The sequence below is a fragment of the Orcinus orca genome, chromosome 7 (assembly GCF_937001465.1).
Source record: "Orcinus orca chromosome 7, mOrcOrc1.1, whole genome shotgun sequence".
Taxonomy (NCBI): domain Eukaryota; kingdom Metazoa; phylum Chordata; class Mammalia; order Artiodactyla; family Delphinidae; genus Orcinus; species Orcinus orca.
The window spans coordinates 25,804,681-25,830,159 of NC_064565.1; the positions used below are offsets into that span (position 1 = coordinate 25,804,681).

Consider the following 25,479-nt stretch of genomic DNA (forward strand, 5'->3'; position numbering starts at 1 on the left):
GGAACAAAAGAAGCAATTTCATGCCTTGCTCATGAATCTGTTTCTTATATTTCAGAAACAACAGGCATAAAGGTCTCTTCCTCTTTCCGTTCGCCCTTGGCAATATGTAAAACTAATATTGACTGAGCATGCTATTAACCTTGAGTTTAAATTCAGCGTACTTAATCCCTTGATTAATACCAAGATTAATGTCCAGCAGCAAAGGTTGAAAGCTTAAATGTTTGTGAATGTGAGCATGAAATGAAATCCTAATAACCAGTACAATGATTTGGATTTATGGGCTGTGTTGGCTGCTAAAGATATCTTGGAAATGGTGTTGCACAAACTAATTTGTCAAAGTGGGCAGCAGTAAAGAATTGACTGTTTAGGTTGCAGGAAGAAATCCGAATGAGAAAATATAACTAACATTTGCAACGGGTCAGGGAGTACTTTAAAAATGCCACTAGACTGTTGCCTGAGAATACCCACACACACCTTTCAAATGTCTAGCCCTTGACATAGGAAATATACTTTCTGTGAGATAATATTTTTTTGGCGGTACCGGAGGTGACAGAGATTTATGATCGTGTTCTTTGCACTTCTCGAATTCAGCCTTTACTTTTATCTTTTTCATCTATGTGTTTTCATGGCTCTTATTACCTGAATTCTAAGACATATTTAGAAAAAGGATTTTTTTAAAACAATCCCAAGTTTACAGAACAGCATTTCTCATCAGCCTGATTGATCTCTCAATTTCCCCCACCTCTTCCTTCTCCCAAGTTCATCCTCCTCGTGACACGTCTTCTTTGTCCGTAGTTTCATATACTACAACATTTAGTTTTATATCTTTTTATTTCTTTTTTTTTTCACATATTACAACATTTAGATTGAGAGTTCTTACTCTGACCTCTACCTTAAACAGAAATTTAAGGGTAGATGGCAGGATTTGCCAAACCCCAAACCAACACCTCTTTGCTGCTTGGAATACATGTGGCAGACTGGGGCTTTGATGCAGTCTCTCCAATTTGTTCTTTTACAAACTTTTAAATATTGTCTCTGATCATTTATTTCTATTATATACCAATAAAATATTTGTAAAGTTTTATGTTTTAAACTGTTTTTAATATGGAAAATTTCAAGCATATGTAAAAGAGATGAGTATAAGGAACCCCCCACGTGCCCATGACTCACATTCAATAATTGTCAATTCGTGGCCAATCTCATTCATTGACACCTCTCCAAGTTCATTATTATTGTTTTTTTTTTTTGCGGTATGCGGGCCTCTCACTGTTGTGGCCTCTCCCGTTGCGGAGCACAGACTCCAGATGCGCAGGCTCAGCGGCCATGGCTCACGGGCCCAGCCGCTCCGCGGCATGTGGGATCCTCCCGGACCGGGGCACGAACCCGTGTCCCCTGCATCGGCAGGCGGACTCTCAACCACTGCGCTGCCAGGGAAGCCCCCAGTTCATTATTTTGAAGCAAATCCCAAAGATCTCATCGTCTGTGAATGTTTCACTACGTACCTTTAAAAGAGGCTCTTTTAAAACTTATAGCTCCTGATACCATTCCATATTTTAAAAATTACGGAATTCCTTAATATCATCAAATATCAGGTTAGTATTCACATTTCTTGTAAATTAAAGTTTATTTATTTGAACAGAGTTTCAAGCAAGGACCATAAATTACCATTGTTGGTGTCTTAAGTCCCTTTAATTTAGGTTTCCTTTCATCTCTTATTTTTTTCCTCTTGTGATTTTTCGCTGAAGAAACTTTGCCCTTAGAAGAGTTTGTTGTCCTCTGAATTTTGACGATTATATCCCCGTGTTGTTGTATAACCTGTTTCCCTGCCCCTTGTACTTCCTGTAAATTGATAGTAGAGCTGAGGTTTGATCAGAGTCAGGCTTAATATATTTTTCAAAACTGTTTCGTGGGTGGTATTAAATACGTCTATTAAGAGGCATATAAATGCCTGGTTCTCTCTCTTTGGGGGATGTTAGCAGCCATTGATAATCACTGCCTGGATTCATCAGGGATTCCTTTGTAATATATCAGGAATACCCTGTATAGAGAAATGAGTCCTCATCTGATATTTGGTTACCCTGCGGAACAGCTCATAAGAGAAATCTTGAGTTCTCTGTTGATTTCCTGGCATCTTCCACTGGTGACTAGTAGTTTGTTTGCCTGCTTGTTTGTATGCTTGTTGGTTTTTACCATCATTATGAACTCATTGATTGAAACATATTTGGTATGTTTGATCCATTCCAATTATTTTCTTACTAGTTCTCATATTATACCTTCTTTGACCGGTGGGGGCCAATTCACGTTGTCTTCTGAGTCCTTTTGACATAACCTAGGAGTTTTTAATAGTTTTGATCTCGTCTGGTATGACAAGAGCTTCCAGGTTCATCTTATATAATTTCTGCCCTAGACCTAGAATCAGCCTTTTCTCTAAGTACCTTTGGTTCCTCTTAGTGGGAAATGACACTTAGAGTCCAGCATCTGGGTACCAGGGGAATTCATTGCTATTGTTATTTTCTGGGTGCTGGGGATATGACAGTGAACAAAAAGAAACATTTCTTAAAGTTATGTTTTGTAGGAAGAGACAGGCAACAAAAAATAAAATACATATCTTTTAGATTACAATAGAGCTATAGAGAAAAATGAAACTGAGAGGGGCCTCATGGAGTGATGGTGTCAGCTTTAGACAACGTGTTCAGAATATGCCCTACTGAGCAGATGAGAGGAGGACATGTGAGCACCAAATTAGAGGTGAGAGAGTAAGAGGTGCAGATGTCTGGCACGAGTATTTAACAGGCCGGGGGAACAATTCAGTGCAAAGGTCCTGGGGTGACCATCGATATCCAACGTTAAGAGCAAGTACGTGGAAAGTCATCTCCAGAGAGATTTTTTTGTCTGTTTTGTTCACAGGAATAATAGTGCCTGGCACACATATTTGTTGAATGAATAACTCTATTTAAAGCATTTTTTAAAATAGTCAATAGCTTTTTTGTCTCTTTGTTCTAAGTGGGTGACTTCCCCAGCTATCACCTTTCTAATCTCGAAGAAAACGTTATTGTAAATTTGTAACATTAAAATCTGCTAAGAACATTAAATTTGAGACATGAAGCAAGGGCATTTTGAGCACTTATTAACAATTTTAATATAATGCTCTCTAATATTTTATCTATAAGGGAATGCAGGGGATCAGGTTAGACTATTAGAATGGAACGAGCCAATTATATTGGAAGGCACAGTTTGCTCGCCCAGCTTTTATTCTTATTGTCACTCTGCATTATTTGCCTGGATCTACGCTTCTGGCGAAATTGCACATGACCACAAAAGAGGAACTCTGTCCTTGGTCACTGGAATGTGACTACCTTTATAAATGGGGTGACTGTGGCTCTTGTGTCCTCAGTGTGGATGTAGGCCCAGTGAGGCCGGTTCTTCCACTGTGCAATGTAAGAAGCATCTCTCTGTATTATCTATGTGATTCACGACGGAGGAATTCGTTTGCTCCCTCTCCTGTGTAAAGGAAATTGACAGGTCTCATCCCACAGAGATTTGGGATGGATTTTTGAAACTCTGACATCCTGTCATTAGAACCCCACTGGTTTGTGGTATGTTGAAAACTTACAGCAATTTCTCTTGAAGTCCTGCGTCTTCCCTAACATCCTGAGTAGCCCTGTATCGGATCTCCCCAGCCCTCGGGTCTCTCTTGCACACGATCAGTTCCATACTCTCTGTGATATTCTTGCCACCCCTCCCGTGGTAGGGGGCAGCATTACATATTATAGAAAATATATGGATAGATTGGGAGTTTGGGGTTGACATGTACAAACTGCTGTATTTGAAATAAAATGCCTTACATGGAAAAATGGAAAGAAAATACATGGGCCTGATTGTCTATCTGGATCCAACTCCTACCCGTGTGGCCTAGAACATTCCCTTGAGTTTTCAGACTGGTTTCTCCCCACCGAAGTCAAGGTAAAGCCTGCCCTGCTTCCCTCAGGGTATTTTGAAAGGTTCTAATGAAATGATGAAAATAGGTGTCACTTAAATGGAAAAGAGTATCCTTATCATGAATACCTTAAGTACTCAAGTCATGTCTTTGATTTTTTTTTTTTGTTTACTGTGTAACAAGTAACGATTGAGGACCTGCTGTGTGCCAGGGCCTCCACTGGGGACCGAGGAGACAGGCCAGCTGAAGTTTCTGTCCTCAAGGAGCTTACGTTCGGATGGGACAGCAATTAGCAGTCAACCCATGGGTCAGATCATTTCCACATGTGGTAGGTGTGCCGAGGAAAAACAGAGTAAGGAGGTAGAGTGGCCAGGGAAGGCTTCTCAGAGGAAAAGTTGGAGTATAGTGCGGCAGGGAGGGAGGCAGGCAGGCAGGCAGGCAGGCATGGGAGCTCTGGAAGGAAAAGTGTTTCAGGTAGAGACAGAGCAGATGCAGAAGCGCTGAGGTATGGGGTTACCAGGTAAAATACAAGATACCTAATGATAATGAATTTCAGGGAAAGAGTGTTTTATTTAAGTTTTAACTGCGAGTGTATGACAGATACTGCATGCAACATACCAAAAAGAAAAATCATCCTTTGTCTGAAATTCGAATTTAACTGAGCATCTTTTCCCCTCCCCTCACAAACCTGGCCACCCTCCCGAGGTAAGAACGAGCCTAGCGTGTGTTTGGACTTGGAAGGGAGTTCTTTGGGGGACGGGGGTAGTGAGGCAGGCAGCGTAAGATTGAGGATAAATTCTGGGTTTTATTCTGAGGGCGGGGAGAAGCCACTGAAGGGTCTGAGTTAGTGTAGGATGTAATCCACTTTAGGCTTTGAAACGATCGCGCCTTATGCGCGGAAGAGACATCAGGGGCGAGGGCTGCAGGCAGGGAGTTGCCATCACTTTCATGGCCCTTCCAGCACTGCCCTGCAATAGGAGCAGAGTAAACCCTTTCTGAAGGATTTTGTAGAGAAGATCTAGGCAATCATACTCTAATATCAAAGGCTGGACTGTGCTCGTGGGACTGCAGGAACCACACGTCTGGCTTCTCTGCTAAGTGTACGGCCCTGTGCAGGACAGACAGCACTTCCGTCCCCAGCTGTGGGGCTGCCCTGCACCTCTGTCTTTATCTGTCATGATGGGCCTTGCCCAGAGGATTATGTGGAGACCGAAGGACATGATGTGTGTGAAGCGCTTTTCCTAGTGCTTGGCTCCTAGCATATTGTCGCTTTTCTTCTTCGTCTTCTACTCACCCCACAGGCACAACCTTTCCTAATAAGCAATTTGGCCCAAATATTCATCATCTCAGGTGTTTGATGGAGAGGATGAGCCCGGATAGCAGAGCCACTCACATGTGTGGACATCCTTTACCATGTGCATTTCCTGTTCAAAACTTGAGACAGGGGAGTAGGCCAGGGAGGGGAGTGGCGTGCAGTAAAGAAGTCTTTTTTAAAAGCATGCCCCTTAATGAGTAACTACATTTGATATGTCATCAGTTCAACAAATCTGTGTGGATGTATATATGTGTGTATCATCAGTGGATCAAATGAGTAGATATAGTCAATGGTATCCTTTTGGTATGTAGCCAACTAGCCTGACAGGATGATGTCCAACCATCTTTTTCAGACCTTAAAGCTAATAGAATTACTAAGAGGTCACCCAAGCCAGCACCTTCATTTTGTAGATGAGAAAACTTGAAAGTCAAATGGTTTGAGGCTATCCCCCTAGCTGTTTGTGGAGTTGGGCATAGAATTCATTTTGGTGGATTCCACGTTGCGCAGCTCTCTTATCCTCACCCTTCACTGAGCTTGGCCTTTACGGTGGCTCTGACACGTCCTGGTCCAGGAACCGACAGATCTCAGTCATCACCCAGCCCTGCTGCTCACTAGTGAGTGGACCTTGGCAAGTTCTCAGCCCCTTTAAGCCTTGCTTTCCTCACTTGTAACCTGGCAATGGTACCCACGTCATAGGGCACTTCAGGGGATTAAATGATGGGATGCAGTCAAGTTCATTTTTTTCCCTGAACTGTAAACCTTCAGTAAATGACTGTATGCCTATATAATGTAATGCCTTTAAAACTTATTTAAGAAATGTTCATTGTAAAAAAAAAAAAAAAAAGTCGTAATATGAAGATTCACATACAGAAGAAAATGCAAAGGACCCATGACGCCAATATCCAGAGACAACCTCAGACTTTTCTTAGGCATTTTGCGCATTTAGTTTTGATTGCACTTACTCTAGGAAAAGAATTGCGTGAAATTCTATGTCAGTGATCCATTAAAGCAAAACCTTTCACATTAAGCATGAGAGAAGAGGCCATAATGGAGTCTGATTATTATTCTTTCAAAAGAACAGAACATTACTACAGAGAGTTAGACCAGTTACACCGAAGTACACACATATATACGTTAAATCTCCTCATTTTTGCTCTAATTTTCTTCTTTTCCCCCTTTAAATTCCAACTTGAGCTGTAGGAATCTCTATAAGCAGTTTCTTTTTTCTTAAATGTAATGAATTGTCCATCCTACGGAACTTGAAAGTAAGTTTGAGGTCTGTTTAGGAATTTTGCTTTGATTCACATTGTATGTGATGAAGCTGTAAAACCTTCTCAGATCAAAGAAGTTTACATCATTGGGAGGAGGAATGTCAAAAATAAAATTGGTTAATTTTAGATCTCCTTGCTCAAGAAAAGTGATTCATTGTGCCCTCTCTGTGAAAGACATCTTAATGTTCCAAAGGTCTAGCCTGGCTGGTCTTTTCTGTTTCTGCTGCCTCTTCGTTTTGTAGCCTGAATCTAGTGCACTAAAAAGATTAGTTCCTGTAGAAGTTTCGCCTTCAGATCGAAGGTTAATAGAGTCATGGTTCTGCTCCTCTATCGATTGTTGTGTACATATTGCCGTGAACTCAGGTGGTTTTCAATTTTTAGACTTACTGTGGTGATTTGTGGACTATTTTAAGGCTGTCCAGTCCCTTCCCTGGCACAGGGCTTGATGGAGGACTTGCCAGCTTGCAGGAGTCTGGTAGAGGTCAGGGTAGACAGTGGGAGGGTCCGGTGCCACAGATCCTGTCCCAAGGAGAGCACCAAGGGCACAGCTGGAAAAAAGCATAGCCAAGGCAGTAGGTGAAGGAAGATGACCACAGGCAGACCTAGGACACTAGGGTTCTGAGAGCCAGGAAAAGAGAATGGTAAGAATGAGTTGACATAGAAGAGCTTCCAGATCAGAAAGACAGTGGGCTCATTCTGGGGTCCAGCTGTCTTGGTAGGATGCTGTGCTGGGTGGTTAGACTCACTGAAGGAGCCAAGGTAGATCAGACAAAACAGTTAGGGATGAGGAGGGTGAGTTATTAGCCCTGAGCAAGGTTCTCCCTGAGTGTTATTAACGATGTTCTTATTTAGGAATATGTTGCTGATTTGAGGGCTCTTTGTTTCAGTAGGTGGAGTTATTGCAGGTGCTGGCTTTCTTCCAATCCTGGTAACCCTCCGAGGTTTCAGAAAGAAATGTGTTTGTTTCTTCCCCCTCTCCCTGTGGAGTAATTGGTTTATGTATAATTTAATTATTTCGTTAACCAGTTATCCTATCACTGTGTACAAAAACAGCCACCCTAAAAACCCACTGTACTCCTGTGTCAGGACGTTCAGAATTGGTTTCTCCTCCATCATGAGTGAATGTGTAACGCTAAGATTTCTTGCTAAAAGCTCAAATAGGCAGACTCCATTGCCCATTCTTTCAGGGTTGCCCTTGAAATCTTGCCCAGTATTATCCAGTGATTTAAAGTAAGAAGAACTGAGATAAAGATCAGTTTCAAAGAGGAATTAAAGTCTTGAGTATTCTGTAGGGAAGCCAGTATTTTAGAAGATCACCTTGGACTGTATTTTCCTGCGAGTAAATTTCAGAAGATTCTTCTAAGGGCAGAGGAGTGAATGTACTCTCCTTTACCTGACCTCACTCATGTCTCTCCTTTGGGTTGGTTCGCTTTATTCATAGTCGTGTTTCATCTTTCCCTATCGTGCTCTTCAGGAGGACATTTTTTATCCTGACATGCTGCTGTGTACATTTTGTTATTTATTTAGTGTGGGGTTGACTACAAATCTATACCCTGCTTGCGCATCCTCACGCTTTTTTCTGTGCGGTGGAAGGTCTCACAATCAGGTCTACAATACATTTGAAGGCTTCACATTACAAATACGTTTTAAAGCACTGTCTTATTGAGTCCATTTACAAAAATTTAATTTGAATTAAATAATTCAGTCCGGCCTGAGAACACAAGGCACACATGTGTGTAGTGTGTAGGCTGCTGGGACCAGCCGAGGCTTCATCCCCTTGGCGGCCTCTTTTCTGCTGCTTCTCTCTCACTTTTCTCATTTGTGTCAATAGAGTGCTTTTCCTTGGTGATTTTGCCTTTCATGGTGATGTTGCTGTATAAGGGCTCAGTATTTAGACATAGGCATTCCAGGCAAGTTAGTATTTTCTTTTTTTAATGAGTAAAAACCACTGCAACTTTTCTTATGAGGAGTCCTTTTGAGTCTCTGAAGTCATTCACAAATATGGTCAAGTCTGATTTCACTCCACAAAAAGAAAACAGAATATTGTGTACTTTTCCTATCCAGGAATTTCACCCTCCCCCAAGCTTTTGCCCTCTGCTTGTTACTTTCAGATCATTTGCAGCGGCAGAGGGCTTTATGCAGATTGCCCAATTATTTCGGGTCCTAGTTAAAATCACCTTGCTTTAAGAGATATTTCTAGAGTAGTGAAACTGCTTTGTTTCTTTGAAAACTCACCAGGAGCTGGAGGGCCAACCGGCTTGTGTGACTGTGCATTGCTGAGCCAGGAGCTCTGACCTCACACGCCTCCCTGCCTCCCCCGTGACGCTCCAAGTATGCCCCCCACCCTCTTGTACTCTTCATTTTTATAGGTCCACCTGGCCCCAGAAACATTATTTTCAGCACCTGTTTATTAACCATCTTTAATAACCTCATATATTAATAAATGGGTGACATGCTATCTTGGAATTATATGGCCAGTTTTGGCAAAGAGGTCAGACATCAGTATTGCTCAGTGCCTTTTTCATTTACTAGAAAGTGTGAATTTGCCTAATTTTCTTTGTTAACCTTTGTCGAAGTCGTTCCTGTAAATTTCCTCCTCCCCCAGCTCTCTAAACTCCAGTGCATTGACAGAACAGTCCATCTTCCAGAATGGCTCTCACAAGATTGCTGCGGCATTTTTTTTTCTTTCATCTCTGTTTCCAATAGGTTTTATCACCCTGTTCCTTGAGTTAGTGTGAAGTGAACAGCCAGAAAATGAGGAGAAGCCTTGATCAGTTAGCCTTAAACTCTCTGTTGCATTCCTAATTTGGAGATACACGATGGAGTTCTGTGGCTCATATGCCTTGATGTTTCCGTGCCCGCCACACCACAGCAGATAACGAGTCATTCCTGTCCTCTTGCTAAATAGTACAGAGGCACCTTTGCATTCCCATTCCCTGGCAGCAGTGTTCAAGTCTTTTAACTTTCTGCTGCAAGACCCCCTCTCCTTCTGTGTAGAAGTTCGAGGATTAAATGATTAAGGAATCTGTCACTGTGAAGTCTTTGAAGGACAGATGTGAAGTGTCATGATACGCTCCTTGGGACCTTGGCTAATTATTGTTTCATCTGAGAGGGGCCCTGCCTCTGGATGGCTAGGTAAAAGTGTGGGAGTCTGACCAGTAATAGTAATAACCCACTTAACCCACTTCCTGTGTACCAGGAACTGTGCTTGGAACTTTGCACAGACATTAATTCATTTACAGATGCACCAGCATACTTAGTGTCTCTGATTTCTATTTTTCAGGTTGAAAATTGGTGTCCTCATTTACCTTGGAGAGCAAAAAATCCCTACGAAGAAGCTGATCGTAATTCATTGGTAAGTGATTTTGGAAACCGCTTACTAGGCTTGTGATTTGAGTATGATGCCAAGTGATACATGTGGAGTCTTCTGCCAGCTGTAATCTGAAATAACGGTAAACGGAAGAACTTCTATCCCCAGCCCTGTGGAAGTCTGAGTGACCAAATCAGTCAACCAGTTAGCATATGTTTATTTATTGAGCGGTTCTCTGAGGGTTCCTACGTGATAGGCTACTGATACGAATAAGACCTGGTGCCAGACGTGGAGGCGCCCAGTGATTTAATAATGAGGGTGATGGTTGTAAATAATGACCGTGTCAACACTGAAACATAGGCCCATGGAAATTAATAAAGAAGTGGCGATCTCAGCCTGCATGGGTCAGGAGAGCATGTAAAGAGAAGATGACCTTGGAGTTGAATTTAAAGCGCTGAATGAGTTTATACCAGGTCAAGGAGGGAAAGATGTCTCTGGTGGCAGGGGGACAGGTGCCTGTACAAGAGCGTGGCATTTTCAGGGAGTAGAGCCTGGTTCAGTGGGACAAGGCCATAGGGGTTTGGATGAGCTGGAATGAAGATGAAATGGGAAAGGTAGGTAGGGGCTGGAAAAGCTTTGTATTAAAAGCTCAAGTCTTTATTCTTCACCCCAGGGATCAGCTAATTTTTTTCTGTGACAGGCCAGATACTAAATATTTTCATCTTTGCAGGCCAGATCTCTGTTGCAACTACTCAGTTCTGACCGGTGGCACAGGGCAGCCCTAGGCAATGTGTAAATGAGTGGGCGTGACTGTGTTCTGATAAAACTTTACATAGCGAGGGGGATTTGGTCCAAGAGTCAGAGTTTGCGAGCCGCCTCGCTTAGACCATGGCATTCTTGGGAAACTGTTGAGTCAAGGACATGGTCAGATGAGTGTTGGAATGAACTATGGTAACTGCTGAAAGATGGATTTAGTGAATGTTTTATTTAGATGTTATATGAGAAAAATACTAGTGTTATTATTTTTCTCTGTTATTTCAATTGCTGGTTGCATCCAGCTATCTTAGAAAAATAGTCTTCCTGACTTTTAAGTTATTTTGGCTTGAATTTTTTTTTCTTTAAATTTTTGACTGTGTTGGGTCTTTGCTGCTGCACGTGGGCTTTCTCTAGTTGCGGTGAGCGGGGGCGACTCTTCGTTGTGGTGCACGGGCTTCTCGTTGTGGTGGCTTCTCTTGTTGCGGAGCATGGGCTGTAGGTGTGTGGGCTTCAGTAGCTGTGGCTCGCGGGCTCTAGAGCGCAGGCTCAGTAGTTGTGGCTTGCGGGCTCTAGAGCACAGGCTCAGTAGTTGTGGTGCATGGGCTTAGTTGCTCCCAGACCGGGGCTCGAACCCGTGTCCCCTGCATTGGCAGGCGGATTCTTAACCACTGCACCACCAGGGAAGCCCTTTTGGCTTGAATTTGAAATTTTAGTCAGTTACTATAGGAAAATGGTATTCCTGGCTTTTAAATTCCTTAGAAAATAATAAACTTCTGTTTGTTTGGATTGGGACAAAACTAGAGGATGAGCATTTATTTCCCTACTTAACTTTGTGGACAGAATGAGGCTTTTTGGCAGCCTACACAATGGCAGGTAGCCTGTTAATAATTGACTTCAGTTTTCCCAGGAGTCTGCTACCCTGCAGTAGATCAAGGGGCCAGTAAATTCGGGTGCAGAGAATTTCAAGGTGTATCAAGCACATTCACTGTAAAATATGCATTTTTGACGTAGCTCAGGGCTTTGCAAGTCTGTGCTGCCTTTCTCCACTTCTGATTTTTTAATGATGTCCCTTATAGCAGCGCAGCAGTCAAGAGGCCTTTGCCTCAATTTGCAGTCCTGGGCGCTTCAAGCAAAGCTATTCAGCAGACCAGGCTTTTGAAGCCCTGTGTTTAATTGACGATCTCTTTCAAGTTTTCAGATGTCACATCATGAAAACCATTATGCTTTTGGACCTCTTATCTTCTACTCATTTTTATTAAATTTCGGTTTCTAGGCAGAGATTCGTACGGATTTTAATATTCTCTACAGTATGATGAAAAAGCATGAAGAATTCCGATGGATGAGGCTACGGATCCGGCGAATGGCTGATGCGTGGATCCAGGCAATCAGGTCCTTGGCAGAGAAGCAGAATCTTGAAAAGAGAAAGCGGAAGAAAGTGAGTTTCTGATTAATTCACTTCAGTTGGGTGCCAGTTTTCTTGAAAATTTGATTTTCCTGGAGACAGGCTAAGAGAAATGTCATGTCTCAAATGATATTCCCTCGGGGTGAATCTGTGCAGTCTCTTCTTGTACAGCCATTGTTTGGGGCTGTCGTTTTCCCCGGTTACAGTAATTATACTTAGCAGGAACTGGTACACATGTTTCTTGGGTGAAGCCAGGCAGAATATCTGCTTGTAAGATTTTGTTATGAACCCTCTGACTCTGTGTCAGTGGCATCAGGAAATGTAATTCTCTCCTCTTTACCCGAATACAATCTGGAAGAACTTCCTGTTGACATCATCATGACAATTTCATATTCTTGGTATGTGTCAGCTCTGGGATTTGGGCAACTAACTGGTGAGTTTCATTGCTGTTCTGTTTGGTGGTGCTTCTGCTTATGTTCCTATTAGTTATACATCAAGTGGCCATGACATTAGATGAACTATTCTGATGAAGAAACGAGAAAAGTAAACAATCTGTTCCCATATCTAAAAATAAATGAAAAATGAGTTTAGTATTCCTAATTTGACTAATTTGATACCTTTGGGGCAAAAATACAGATACACTTGCAGAACCCCAAGTCACAGTTTAATGAGTCAGTTTTGCTTAGATCCCTTGAGTTTATGAGACAGCAGGACCAGACATCCTGGCATCAAAGAGTCCTCCAGGAAAGAGTATGTGGTCACAGATCCAGGTGGGCTATGAAAAGAAAGAGTAATTTCTATATAATCCTCTGCAGTTATCTCCAGGATATATTGTTATGTGAAGACATGGTAGGTGGAGAATAGTGAACATTATTTTTAAAAGGAAGAAGGAATTTATCTATATATCTGTATCTACACCTACATATGTACCTATAGATATATACATATACACACACATATATACACATATATAATGTATACATGATATACATATATGCTTCTTGCTCAGATTTAATGGAATAGCAAAGCATGCAATTAAAAATAAAGGAGATGGATGGTGGTAATGGTTGCACGACAGTGTGAGTGTACTTAATGCCACTGAACTGTACACTTAAAAATGGTTAAAATGGTAAAGCTTATGTATGTTTTACCACAATAAAAAGATGTCTGATAAGGGGAGTCAGAGGGGGTAGTGTGGAGGCAACAAGTATAGAAACTAGACTTCTCTGAATATATCTTGCTTTGTAGATTTGACACTGGAATCATTTTACTTAAGTGTAAAACAATTTAATTACAAAACAAAATCATAAGGAAAAAATAAAGCAAATGAACTGACCACGTGTCCACTTTTACTCTAAGCAGACGGAGAAGGGCTATTCTTAGTGACTTCAGAGCACAGTACTTTGAACGTTTCTGATGGGATATCACACATGATAAAAAAAAAAAACTGCAAAAATATCTTAAAACAATTTGTCTAATCCTGTAAGAGGTGGTGGTGTTGATATTCTCCTTCCGAATCCATTATGTGTCTTGGAATAAAGCAAATTAGCAATTATGTTAGTGTCCTGGAGAAGTGGAATTTTCAGGGTGGGACAGAGGAAGTAACAGATGTGAGATGGACAATGTTATAAAAATTGATAAAGCTCCTGTAATCCTGGGTTTGAATTGGAAAAACCAGTGTGAACTCATGATTATTTTTATCCTTGAGGAAAAATAAATTTTCTAGCTATGTCCACTGAAAAGGCCTGTAAACAGTGATCATCTAGAGTATGCTAGGCACCAGACTTTGATCTTTAAAAACCATTTTCACTAAATGGCCTAAAAGGTTCTTGGAAAAATGGCTTATTAAGGCCTGAGACAGACGTTGTACAAGATGAGCTTGGAATGCCTTGTCGTGTCAGAGAGCAAAGAAACTATTGAAGACTACTAGGGTTTTGTCAAAGAACTTAGAAGCCAACTTTAATAGTCTCCCATTGCCCAAGATGGTACAATTTGGTAATGAGTAAGAATAATAACTGCAGTTATTGAAACACATCAAATATACTTATATTCATGATTTTATAATGATATATATTTAAAATCCTCATTGGTCATCACTAGAGTACGCTGAAGATCAAATTAGTTATTTTGAAAACTGTCAAGTAAAAAATCAAGTATTTGCCGGGTTTTCTCTGTGTAAGCTGTCCTTCGTGAGGGGTAGTTTCTCTTTATAGAAGTATTGCAGCTAATAAATGCAGGAGGAATGATAGAATATCACCATTTGCAACCCCTAATGGATTACTGCATCCGGCTAGTGATCATCAGTAGCTGCTAACATCACAAAACAGAAACATCCAGATTTTGTTCTCACCACTGGAAGTACACGTCACCACCTGCGAAGTAGTATTGCCCCCAAAAATCAAATACAAATTCGATCATGGCTGCAGATCTGATTACTAATTTACCATAAACACAGGGGACAGAAGAATCTGTTACACAGTAAGCAAAATCTAGAGTGTGAGAGACTCTATTGGAAATGCAACCCAATTTCTTTGACAAATAAATTACCAGCCTCTATCCCCCCCAAAAAGGATAATCGGGCACCACTGTAGGTTAAGGAAGAGATGTATGAGGCATTACAATTTGTGCACTTTATTTGACTTGACTCAACCAACTGCTCTTGAAAAAAATAAGTGACAATTGAGCAAGTGTATAGACTAACTGGATATTGGGTAATACTAAGAATTTAATAGCTATGTTAGGGGCGTTGGGGTGATGTTACAGTTATGTTTTTTAAGTGAAAGTTTGTTTCTTTTAGAAATGCCAACTGAACTATTTACAGGTGAAAGGTTGGGCTGTCTAGGATTTGCTTCAAGATAAGCTAGAGGGGTTGGGAGAAAATGAGGGATGTACATTAAATAAGACTTGTCAGGAGTTAATCATTGTTGAAGTTAATAATTGTTGACTACAGTGGAATTGACTATATTGTCATGTCAGCTTTTGTTAGTCTTTGAAATTTTCCGTGTTAGAAGCTTAAACGTATTCCAGCTGTGGGAAAAAAGCCCAATATAGTTAAAAGATATTTTATCGTCCTGCTTGATTCCCCTTTGATTCCGATTTTCCAAATGTACCCCACTTTTGGAAAACAGGATTATCTGTCCCTACCTCATACTCATAGCCATACCAAATGCAGTAATGACTTTATTTCTCTAAAACAACAATGAAAAGTCATTTCCTTCCTTTCTCTGTACCTTCTAGAAAAATTGTTTACCCCATGTTGAGATTTCATTAGAACGTAAACATGACTTTGGAATTGGTGGTGGCTTTTGGGTAGGTTACTGTGGTATTTGTACTTTGTCTGACGGGAATCAGTATGTGCCTCTTTTTTTTTTTTTTTTTCTTTTTTTGTTTTTTCAGGTCCTTGTTCACCTGGGCCTCCTGACTAAGGAATCTGGATTTAAGATTGCAGAGACAGCTTTCAGTGGTGGCCCTCTTGGTGAATTAGTTCAGTGGAGTGATTTAATTACATCTCTGTACTTACTGGGCCATGACATTAGGATTTCAGCTTCACTGGCGGAGCTCAAGGAGTAAGGAGATTATTTTTCAATTTTAAAATCAGAATACAAAAAAGAAATTGTAAACTCTTAAAGCCCTCTCTTGGTGTGTAATTTCTTGTGGAGGAAAATGGAAGTGATAATTCATGAAACAGGAGATAAGAAGATTATTTTCAGAAGCTAAATACATACACTGTGAAAAGGCTAATATGTTTTCATTGTAGCTGCAGGCTCCAGAGGCTTGATAAATGAATGCCAGAAAATTCAAACTAAGGAGCTTATTCTTTGCTGTTACAGGTGCTTCCAGCATCTGCAGCAGGCAACATTATTGACTTTCCTAATTCCCTGTCTCTTGCTGAAACTCATACCCTTCCCCACTCAACAGCAAGCTTTCTAAATCTTCAAACGGGGCAGGTTCCTGTTTGCAATTTAATTTGGATAGAATGAGTTTCTCGAAAGCCCTGATCCAATCCTATTTCAGTTAGCCCACTTTCAACTCTGCCTGGGTTTTTTGATTTCACTGAAATGTGCTTCTAGCTCAAGCCCTCTCTTAATCCCTTTTAGATTGACACGACTGGCTAAGCAGAAATGCTTAGAGCCCCTTCCCTCCTTTTTGGATAACTGCCCATGGAGACTCTCTGCCCAACAGCCAAGTTAACATCTAGCAATATGTCAACTGTTCCAAGAGAAATGGCTTGAAGGAACATTCTAGAAATGGAAGAGGTGTTAAGACAATGTATGTCTCACCCTGCTCCTACTTTATTGTCTAAAACATTGATGCCCAGAGAGGTCACTTGTGTTAAGTCTGAGGTCCACAACGGATTAGTTGTGGTGTCGGGATGAAAGCAGTAATATCCGTAAAATAATGTCAGCTCTCTTTTTGTTAAATGATTTCCATACACTGAAACCACGAGCCGGGCTTTAGTTACAGTGGTAGTACCAACAGTTACGACAACCGTAACAGTGATGATGCCTATTAAGAGCTAACATTTGGGGGTTTTCCCTGGTGGTCCAGTGGGTAAGATTCCACGCTTCCAACGCAGGGGACCCGGCTTCGATCCGTGGTCAGGGAACTAGAACCCGCATGCATGCCGCAACTAAGAGTCTGCATGCCACAACTAAGGATCCTGCATGCTTCAACAAAGATCCCGTGTGCTGCAACTAAGACCCGCAGCAGCCAAAATAAATAAATATTAAAAAAAAAAAAAGCTAACATTTGTTGAGCACTTCCCATGCACCAGTTACTAAGTGTTTTACATGTTTTATGTTATTTAGTCCTTAGTGCAAACCTGGAAGTAGGCACTGTTGCTTTCTGCATTTTAAAGATGAGGAAACTGAGATTCAGACCAAAAAAGATTTCCTCAAAGTCCCATGGAGAGTACGTGGAAGAGCCAGGATTGGAGCCCTCTGTCTGTCTGACCTCAAAGACTGTGCTCTTGACCACCAGACCACAGTGCTCCGTTCAGAACTCAATAAACCTGAGGTCTTCTGAGCCCTTCACCACTTTTGTCCCTTTAACAGCTGCCTCCTGTTGCCTTCCTCCAGCTTCTTTTAAAACACACTGGGGAACACAACGTACGAAGTGGGTGCCTTCATACATTGAGCGTTCATTCCTTCTGTGCTCTCTGTGGGCTGCTTCTTGGTATGGGACATACAGAGATGACCAGTGTGTGGCCAAGGAGATGCCAACCTTTTGATAATTACCACTGATACGTTGCACAATATTGACACTAATTGCAATGGGATTAGTTCTAATTGAGGTGAGGCTGCTCAGCGCAGGGAGTGCAGAATCTGTGAATATTGCTCACCACTGTGTATTGAGCACCTAGAACAGTGCCTGGCACACAGTGGGTGCCCATAACTATTTACTGAACAAATGAGTGAAGGGATGAATGAATGAGTCGAGGGTAAAGAAATGGAGTACAGTGGGAGCTCTGGGGATAGGCGCTCCCCAGGGAGCTCCAAAAAGGCATATTAGGGATCTACCAGGCAGAGACTTAATTTGCTGGTCAAGAAGATTATGGAGGTCTTTAGGCCCTGGTGACAGGGCCAGATGTGTTTTATTTGAGTAGATACTTGTGGAAGCAACATGGAGCAGTGGTTCCCAAACATGCCTGCACATTAGAATCACCTGGGGATCTTTTTAGGCTCCCTAAGCCCAGACCATGTCCCAGACTAACTAAATGACGACCTATGGGGGTAGGACTCAGGCATAAGTATCTGTTGATGCTTCCAGGTAATTCCAAAGTGCAGGCAGGTTTGGGAACCACTGAATACAGGGTGGACCAGGAGTCAGCGACGATGGCTGAGCAGGCCAAATGCAGTCCTGTGCGTTTTTTGCTAATCAAGTATCACGCGCCCAAAGCCACACCCGTGGCTGCTTTCCTTCTCCAAGAGCAGAGCTGAATAGCTGTGACGGAGAATATGTGGCCTGCAGAGATGCAAGTGTTTACTACCTGGGCCTTTACAGAAAACATTTTCAAATCGTTGGGAAGAAATTGGTTCTATGGAACCTACCTCTTTCAGAAACCCAGTGGAGAAAAGGGTGCCTGGGGCAGTGTCAGTATGGAGCTCTAGGGCAGAGCCCTATTGATGACTCTTGCCCTTTGGAGTAGGGTGTCCATAATCTGGTGAAGGACTGTTACAGGGTGTGAGCAGGGATACAAAGGCCAATGATGACTGATTTCTGGGTGAATGGCAGTATGGGTAGCACTTATTTGCCCCACCCATGTGAAATTGATGTACGATCAAGCATGTTGGCTCAGTGCAAGGGTGGGTTTGGATGGATGGCTGGGTTTGTATGGGTGGGTGGATGGAAGGAAGGATAAGGAAAACTTATAAACTATAGTGCCAGTTCTGTGATACATTGTAGTCAGAAGGAAAAATTAGACATAAAAGAAATTTGCGAACAGTACAGGACAGTACAGAAAGAAGTTTATATTGTAGAGGCTAGAAATGGAAGACATTTAGGAGGTCAGTAAGGGCTGTATGATAAGAACAGTCTCTGGGAGAAACTAATAGGTGCTGAATATCTAGTATACATAGGTACTTTCCACTGAATACCTAATTTAACTACCTGAAGAATTCCTGAGAGGTTGCTGTCCTACCGTCTTCTCTGTATCCAATCCTGTTTTGTGTGTGTGTGTGTGTGTGTGTGTGTGTGTGTGTTTTAAATGAGGAAAGATTCAGAGAAGTTACTTTCTAAGATCTCACAGCTGCTAGACAGTGGAGTGTGATTTAATTAGTCTGGGATATGGTCTGGTCTTGGGAAGTTGGAAAAGATCCCCAGGTGATTCTAATGTGCAGGCATGTTTGGGACCCACTGCTTCATGTTGCTTCTACAATGATCTGTTTAAATAAAACACATCTGGCCCTGTCACCAGTACTTAAAGACCTCCCTAATCTTCTTGACCAGCAAATTAAATGGAGACAGATTGAGACCCAGATCTCCCTTGGTTTCCAAGGCTGTGTTTGTATACAACCATTTGCTTTTGCAAGAGTCAGAATTGAGGCTTTGGATGGACGTGATGAGTGGGCAGAACTTGGATAGGCAGCTGACTGGGAAGGGCCGTGCCATCCTCCCTGATAAGGATTCTTGGGATGTTTATTTACCTGTTAAAGTTGCTAAGTGCAGTACCTTGCAGTAAATTGTATTTTTTTTTTTTCCTCTCTTCTGTCCTTTCTCTAGAATAATGAAGAAGGTTGTAGGAAACCGATCTGGCTGCCCAACTGTAGGAGACAGAATTGTTGAGCTCATTTATATTGATATTGTAGGACTTGCTCAATTCAAGAAAACTCTTGGACCATCCTGGGTTCATTACCAGTAAGTGCTACGTACCGTTCTTAAGTTTTTAGAGCTTTTTATTTCTTTAACAAGAGTTACATGGTTGCTGGTAGAAAAAGCTTATCAAATATTATCTTTTTTTAAATAATTGTCTCTATTTTTAACATCTTTATTGGAGTATAATTGCTTTACAACAGTGTATTAGTTTCTGCTGTATAACAAAGTGAAAGAGCTATACATATACATATATCTCCATATCTCCTCCCTCTTGTGTCTCCCTCCCACCCTCCCTGTCCCACCCCTCTAGGTGGTCACAAAGCACGGAGCTGATCCCCCTGTGCTGTGCGGCTGCTTCCCTGTGTAGAGTGTTTCTCATTCCTAATTGAAGTTCAGATTCTCCTCGGTGCCTTTTGAGTTTCAAGTGCTATTCATTATTTTCATTGATTTCTTTTAAAAATAGAAAACACGTATCCAACCTCCTTTTTCCCTTCCCTAACACTTAGCTTGCCTCTGTCAGTCTGTCGACACTAATCTCATCTGTTTAATCAAATAATGATTTTGATAAACTACGGACAGGGTCATTTCTTGTGTTCCTTAGGTTTGAGTTGATGACTTATTTCTCTGTCCCTTTCCCCCATCGGTATTCTTGTCATTCTTAGAAGAGAAATCTGGGCGTAACTTGTCTGAATGCTGGGGTCTTGTACTTTTAAAGATAAGCCTCTTGCTTAGTATCACCAGAGTGCATGTGTTACTCTGTGTACAGTTTTTATTAGTAGAAGATCTCACTGTTTCCCTCTTGTGGGTTTGAGACCATGGTTTAGTATGTGAAACAATTTTACATGGAACAACATTTGAAACAATTTTACAAGCATGACACTAAATAACATTGAATTATATAATGAAGTTTTTAAATTTTTTCAATTTCCTTTCAATCTTTCTAAAAAAGGCTTAGTTTGATACTACTGTATCTCCAACACTACTTTTAACACTTGCATGAGAGTAGCTGTAAGTCTCAATGTTCAGCAGGCAAAAAAAATACCTAGTTTGAGTTTAGTAATTCTTATTAAAGAAGAGTAATATGGAGGATTGATCAAGATGGCCCAGTAGGACGATGTGGGACTCGCCTCCCCCTATGTACACATCCAGAATACATCTAACTGTGGAACAATTCTCATTGAAAACCAACTGGAAGCTGGCAGAAAGACTCCTGTACAACCAAGACTGTAAGAAAGATTCACATGTAATCGGGTAGGAAGGGAAGAAAAGGGATCAGGTAGGGACCCCTGGGAGGGGACTCAGAGGAAAAGGGAGATTGCACAAGTGGAGACCTGCCCTGGGAAGTGAGCGGTGAGAGCCACAGATTGGGCACCTGAGTCGTGGAGTTATACACAGGGGAAACAAGCCCCCTTTTTAGGTTGGAGGACCACTGGCACCAACAGGAGAGCTGTGGAAGGCCTAGACCCTGCTTGTGTGGAGCATGTGTGCCCTGGCTTGCTCCTGAGGCAGGGCAGAGAGGACGGACAGAGGTTTCCTGCAGCTGCCTCAGCACGTGCCAGCCCTAGCCCAGCAAATGCTCTAGCCCCACTTACTCCATGTCACAAGATGGCACTGGAGCTGGGGTGGCCACACGAGAGAGAAGACTGTGTGACACAGAGGCGACCTGGTCCCAGGATGGAGCCTGGGCAGTGAGGGAGGCGGTGGCCATTGTTGGCACTTACTCAAGCAGTGCATCAGAAGCAGCCCAGACCTCTGACGGCGGCCACTCAACCACAACTCACCCTCCAGTACGTGCTGAGAGGTCACGCAGGCTCCACCTGCCAAGGGTGCCGCAGCAAGGCAGGGGTGGAGGAGATTGGGGGCAATGAATGACTGTGAGGGGCAAAAGGGTACTTGGACCCAAGGCTGCATCTGAGCAGAGCGAGGGAAACAATTGTTGGTGCCTGTACAGACAGTGCACTGGAGACAGCTCAGATCTCTGTGGTCAAGCTACACAAGCTGAGAGCCTGCATCCTCTGTCCTTGCTTCAGCACTCCCTCGTCCTCTGGGGTAAGGGTCCCAGTGCTGGGAGAAGGGAAAGCACACACTTAAAGGAACAGAGCCAGCTCGGGCCTGAACCTCAGGGCTTCTACTTCAGCATCTTGGCATCAGACTCCACCCCTGATAGGGAGGTGATGGCCACCGAGCAGAGAGGAAGCCCCACCTCACACCCGCCTTCAGCTCTGGCCCCTTCATCTCCAGCCCCACCCATACCAAGGTGATAGCTGCTAGCACACCCTGAGGAAAGGGTGACTTGCATTCACATCAAATCCAGCTCTCCCGCCAAAGGCACTGGGCACACGCAGCCTGTATAGGGGTACTCCCATGTAAGAACACCCCTTCAAGACTGCAGTAGGTCACTTTTTCACCTAAATTCATAGAGGCAGAGAAAGTTTAGCAAAATGAAAAGGCAGAGGAACTGGTCTCAATCGAAAGAACAGGAGAAAACCCCTGAAAAAATAATGAAACAGAAATAAACAAATTACTGCATAAAGAATTCAAAGCATTGGTAAAAAGAATGTTAACTAAACTAGAGTAAAGAGTAGATGAACACAGTTAGAGTTTTAACCAGGAACTAGAAAGTATAAAAAAGACCCAACAGAAATGAAAAATTCAATAAGTGAAATGAAAAAAAAGACACACTAGAAGGGATGAATAATAGACTAAGTGAAATAGAAGTATACCTAACTCGTCTGGAAGATAGAATAATGGAAATTGCCCAATCAGAGCAGTAAAAAGAAAAACAAATTTTAAAAAATGAGAACAGTTTAAGGGATCTCTGGGATTACATTAAGTCTACCAACATTCACATTATAGGTGTCTGAGAGAGGGAGAGAAAAGGAGATCTAAAATGTATTTGAGGAGATTATGGCTGAAAGCATTCCAAATCTGAAGAAGGAAACAGATATCCATGTGCAGGAAGCACAGAGGGTCCCAGTCAAGATGAACCCAAACAGACCCACATGAAGACATATCATAATTAAAATGATAAAAGTTAAAGAGAGAATTCTAAAGACAGCAAGAGAAAAATAAGTCATACAGTGGAACCCCATAAGGCTATCCGCTGATTTTTCTGCAGAAACTTTGCAAGCCAGAAGGGAGTGGCATGATATATTCAAAGTGCTGAAAGGGAAGAACCTGCAACCTAGGATATGCTACCCAACAAGATTATCACTTAGAATAGGAGCGATAAAGAACTCAGACAAGCAAAAACTAAGAGTTCATCAATACTGAACCAACCCTAAAAGAAATGTTAAAGGGTCTTCGCTAAGTGGAAAAGAAGTAAGAATCTATAGGAAAGGGAAAATCCCCCTGGGAAAGCCACATATATAGTAAGTACTGAAGATCAACCAGTTAAATAAGCCAGTATGAAGATTAAAAGACAAAAAAATTATAAAAGCAATAAGGGGAGAAGCATGAAGATTAAAATATGACATCAAAAACACAAAATGTGGCGAAGGAGTAAAAAATACAGATCCGTTAGAATGAGTTTGAACTTAAATGAATACCAATTTAAAACAAGTAGATATAGTTACAGTCAACGTAGAACCCCATGGTAATCACAAATCCAAAACCTACAATAGATACACAAAACATATAAAGAAAGGAACAGAAGCATACTACTAAAGAAAATCATCAAACCACAAGGGAAGAAACAAAAAGAAGAAGAAATGAACCGAGAACTACCAAAAAAAAAAAACCCAGAAAACAAGTAATAAAATGGCAGTAAGTACATATCTATCAATAATTACTTTAAATGTCATTGAACTAAATGCTCCAATCAAAACACATAGGGTGGCTGATTGGATTTAAAAAAGATCTATCTAAATGCTGCCTACAAGATACTCACTTTAAAGCTAAAGACACACACAGACTGAAAGTTAGGGGATAGAAAAAGATATTTCATGCAAACAGAAATGGCAAGAAATTGGGATAGCAGTATTCATATCAGACAAAATAGACTTTTAAAACAAAGCCTATAATAAAAGACAAAGAAGAGCATTATATAACGATAAAGGGATCAATACAAGAAGAAGGTAGTACACCAGTTAACATGTATGCATCCAGTACAGGAGCACCCAAATACATAAAGCAAATACTAACGGACGTAAAGGGAGAAATTGACAATAATAGTAGGGGACTTTAACACCCCACTTACATCAGTGGACAGATCATCCAGACCAAAAATCAGTAAGGCAACAGTGATCTTAAATGACACAATAGAGCAGTTGGGCTTAATAGATATCTACAGGTCATCACATCTGAAAACAGCAGAATGCACATTCTCTTCAAGTGTACATGGAACATCTCCAGGATAAATCACACGCTAGGCCACAAAACAAGTCTCAACAAGTTCAAGAGGATAGAAATTATATCAACCATTTTTTCTGACCCCAACGGTATGAAACTAGAAATCAATTGCAGAAAGAAAAATGGGAAAAGAACAAACAAATGAGACTAAACAACATGCCACTGAAAAAAGCAATGGATCAAAGAAAAAAAGAGGAAGTCAGAAAATACCTTGAGACAAGTGAAAATGGAAATACAGTCTCTAAAATGTATGGGATGCAGCAAAAGCAGTTTAAAGAGGGAAGTTTATGGTGATATGAGCCTTCGTCAAGCAACAAGAAAATTCTCAAACAACCCCACTTACCACCTAAAAGAATTAGAAAAAGGAGAACAAAGCCCAGAGTCAGCAGAAGTTGGAAAATAATAAAGATCAGAGAGGAAATAAATAAAATAGAGACGAAAAAAATAGAAAAGATCAATGAAACCAAGAGCTAGTTGTTTGAAAAGTTAAATAAAATTGATAAACCTTTATCCAGGCTCACCAAGAAGAAAAGAGAGAGGACCCAAATAAACAAAAGAAGAAATGAAAGAGGAGGAATAACCAGTACAGCAGGGATCCAAAAAATCATAAGAGTACTATGAACAGTTAAATGCCAACAAAGTGAACAACCTGTAAGAAATGGACAAATTTCTAGAAACATACAACACGCCAAGACTGAATCAAGAAGAAACAGACCATTTGAACAGACCGATCACTGGTAGTGAAATTGAATTTGTAAAACAAAGAAAAACTCCCAGCAAACAAAAGTCTAGGGCTAGGCAGCCTCACAGGGGAATTCTACCAAAGACGTAAAGAAAAACTAATACTTACCCTTCTCAAACTATTTCAAAAACAAAATTGAAGAGGAAGGAACACTCCCAAATTCATTCTATAATTCCACCATTACCCTGACACAAAAACCAGAAAAGACACTACAAAAAAAGAAGATCACAGGCCAATACCTTTGATGAATATAGATGCAGAAATCCTCAACAGTATATTAGCAAACCAAATCCAACATTATATAAAAAGAATCATACACCATGATCAAGTGAGATTTATTCCAGGGACACAAGGATGGTTCAGTATTCACAAATCATTCAGTGTGATATATACCACATTAACAAACAAAAGGATAAAAATCACATGATCATCTCACTAGAAGTAGAAAAAGCAGTTGACAAAACGACATCCATTTATGGTAAAAACACTCATCAAATTGGTTATAGATGTAACATATCTCAGCATAATAAAGGCCATTTATGACAAACCCACGGCTAACATCATACTCAGTGTTGAAAAGGTGAAAGCCTTTCCTCTAAATTTAGGAGCAAAACAAGGATGCCCCCTCTCGCCACTTCAATTTAACGTAGTATTAGAAGTCCTAGCCACAATAGACAAAAATAAAAAGAGAAAAGCATCCAAACTGGAAGGAGAAAAGTAAAACTGCCACTATTTGCAGATGACATAATACTTTATGTAGAAAACCCTTAAGTCTCCACCAAAAAACTATTAGAGCTAATAAATTCAGAGAAGTTTTAGGATATAATATCAATATACAGAAATCTGTTGCTTTTCTATACATTAATAATGAACTATCAGAAAGAGAAAGTAAAAAAACAATCCTGTTTAAAACCGCTTCAAAAAGTATAAAATTCCTGGGAATAAACTTAACCAAGGAGGTGAAAAACCTATACTCTGAAAACTGTAAAACATTGATGAAGGAAAATGAAGATGATACAAAGAAATGGAAAGATACCCTGCACTCGTGGATTGGAAGAATTAATATTTTTAACATGGCCATG

At 41.1% G+C, this 25,479-nt stretch overlaps 1 protein-coding gene across 3 annotated transcripts in view; it reads left to right on the forward strand.

Annotated features, from left to right (window-relative positions):
• The window catches only part of MGAT5 (alpha-1,6-mannosylglycoprotein 6-beta-N-acetylglucosaminyltransferase), a 370,454-nt gene that overhangs the window by 218,611 nt on the left and 126,364 nt on the right, over window positions 1-25,479 (forward strand). For all 3 annotated transcript variants that reach the window (XM_004265434.4, XM_033420274.2, XM_049712683.1), the window contains exons 7-10: window positions 9,807-9,878; window positions 11,863-12,024; window positions 15,388-15,557; window positions 19,213-19,347. In XM_004265434.4, coding sequence (XP_004265482.1) covers window positions 9,807-9,878; window positions 11,863-12,024; window positions 15,388-15,557; window positions 19,213-19,347 — 539 coding nt within the window. The remainder of the gene's footprint in view (window positions 1-9,806; window positions 9,879-11,862; window positions 12,025-15,387; window positions 15,558-19,212; window positions 19,348-25,479) is intronic.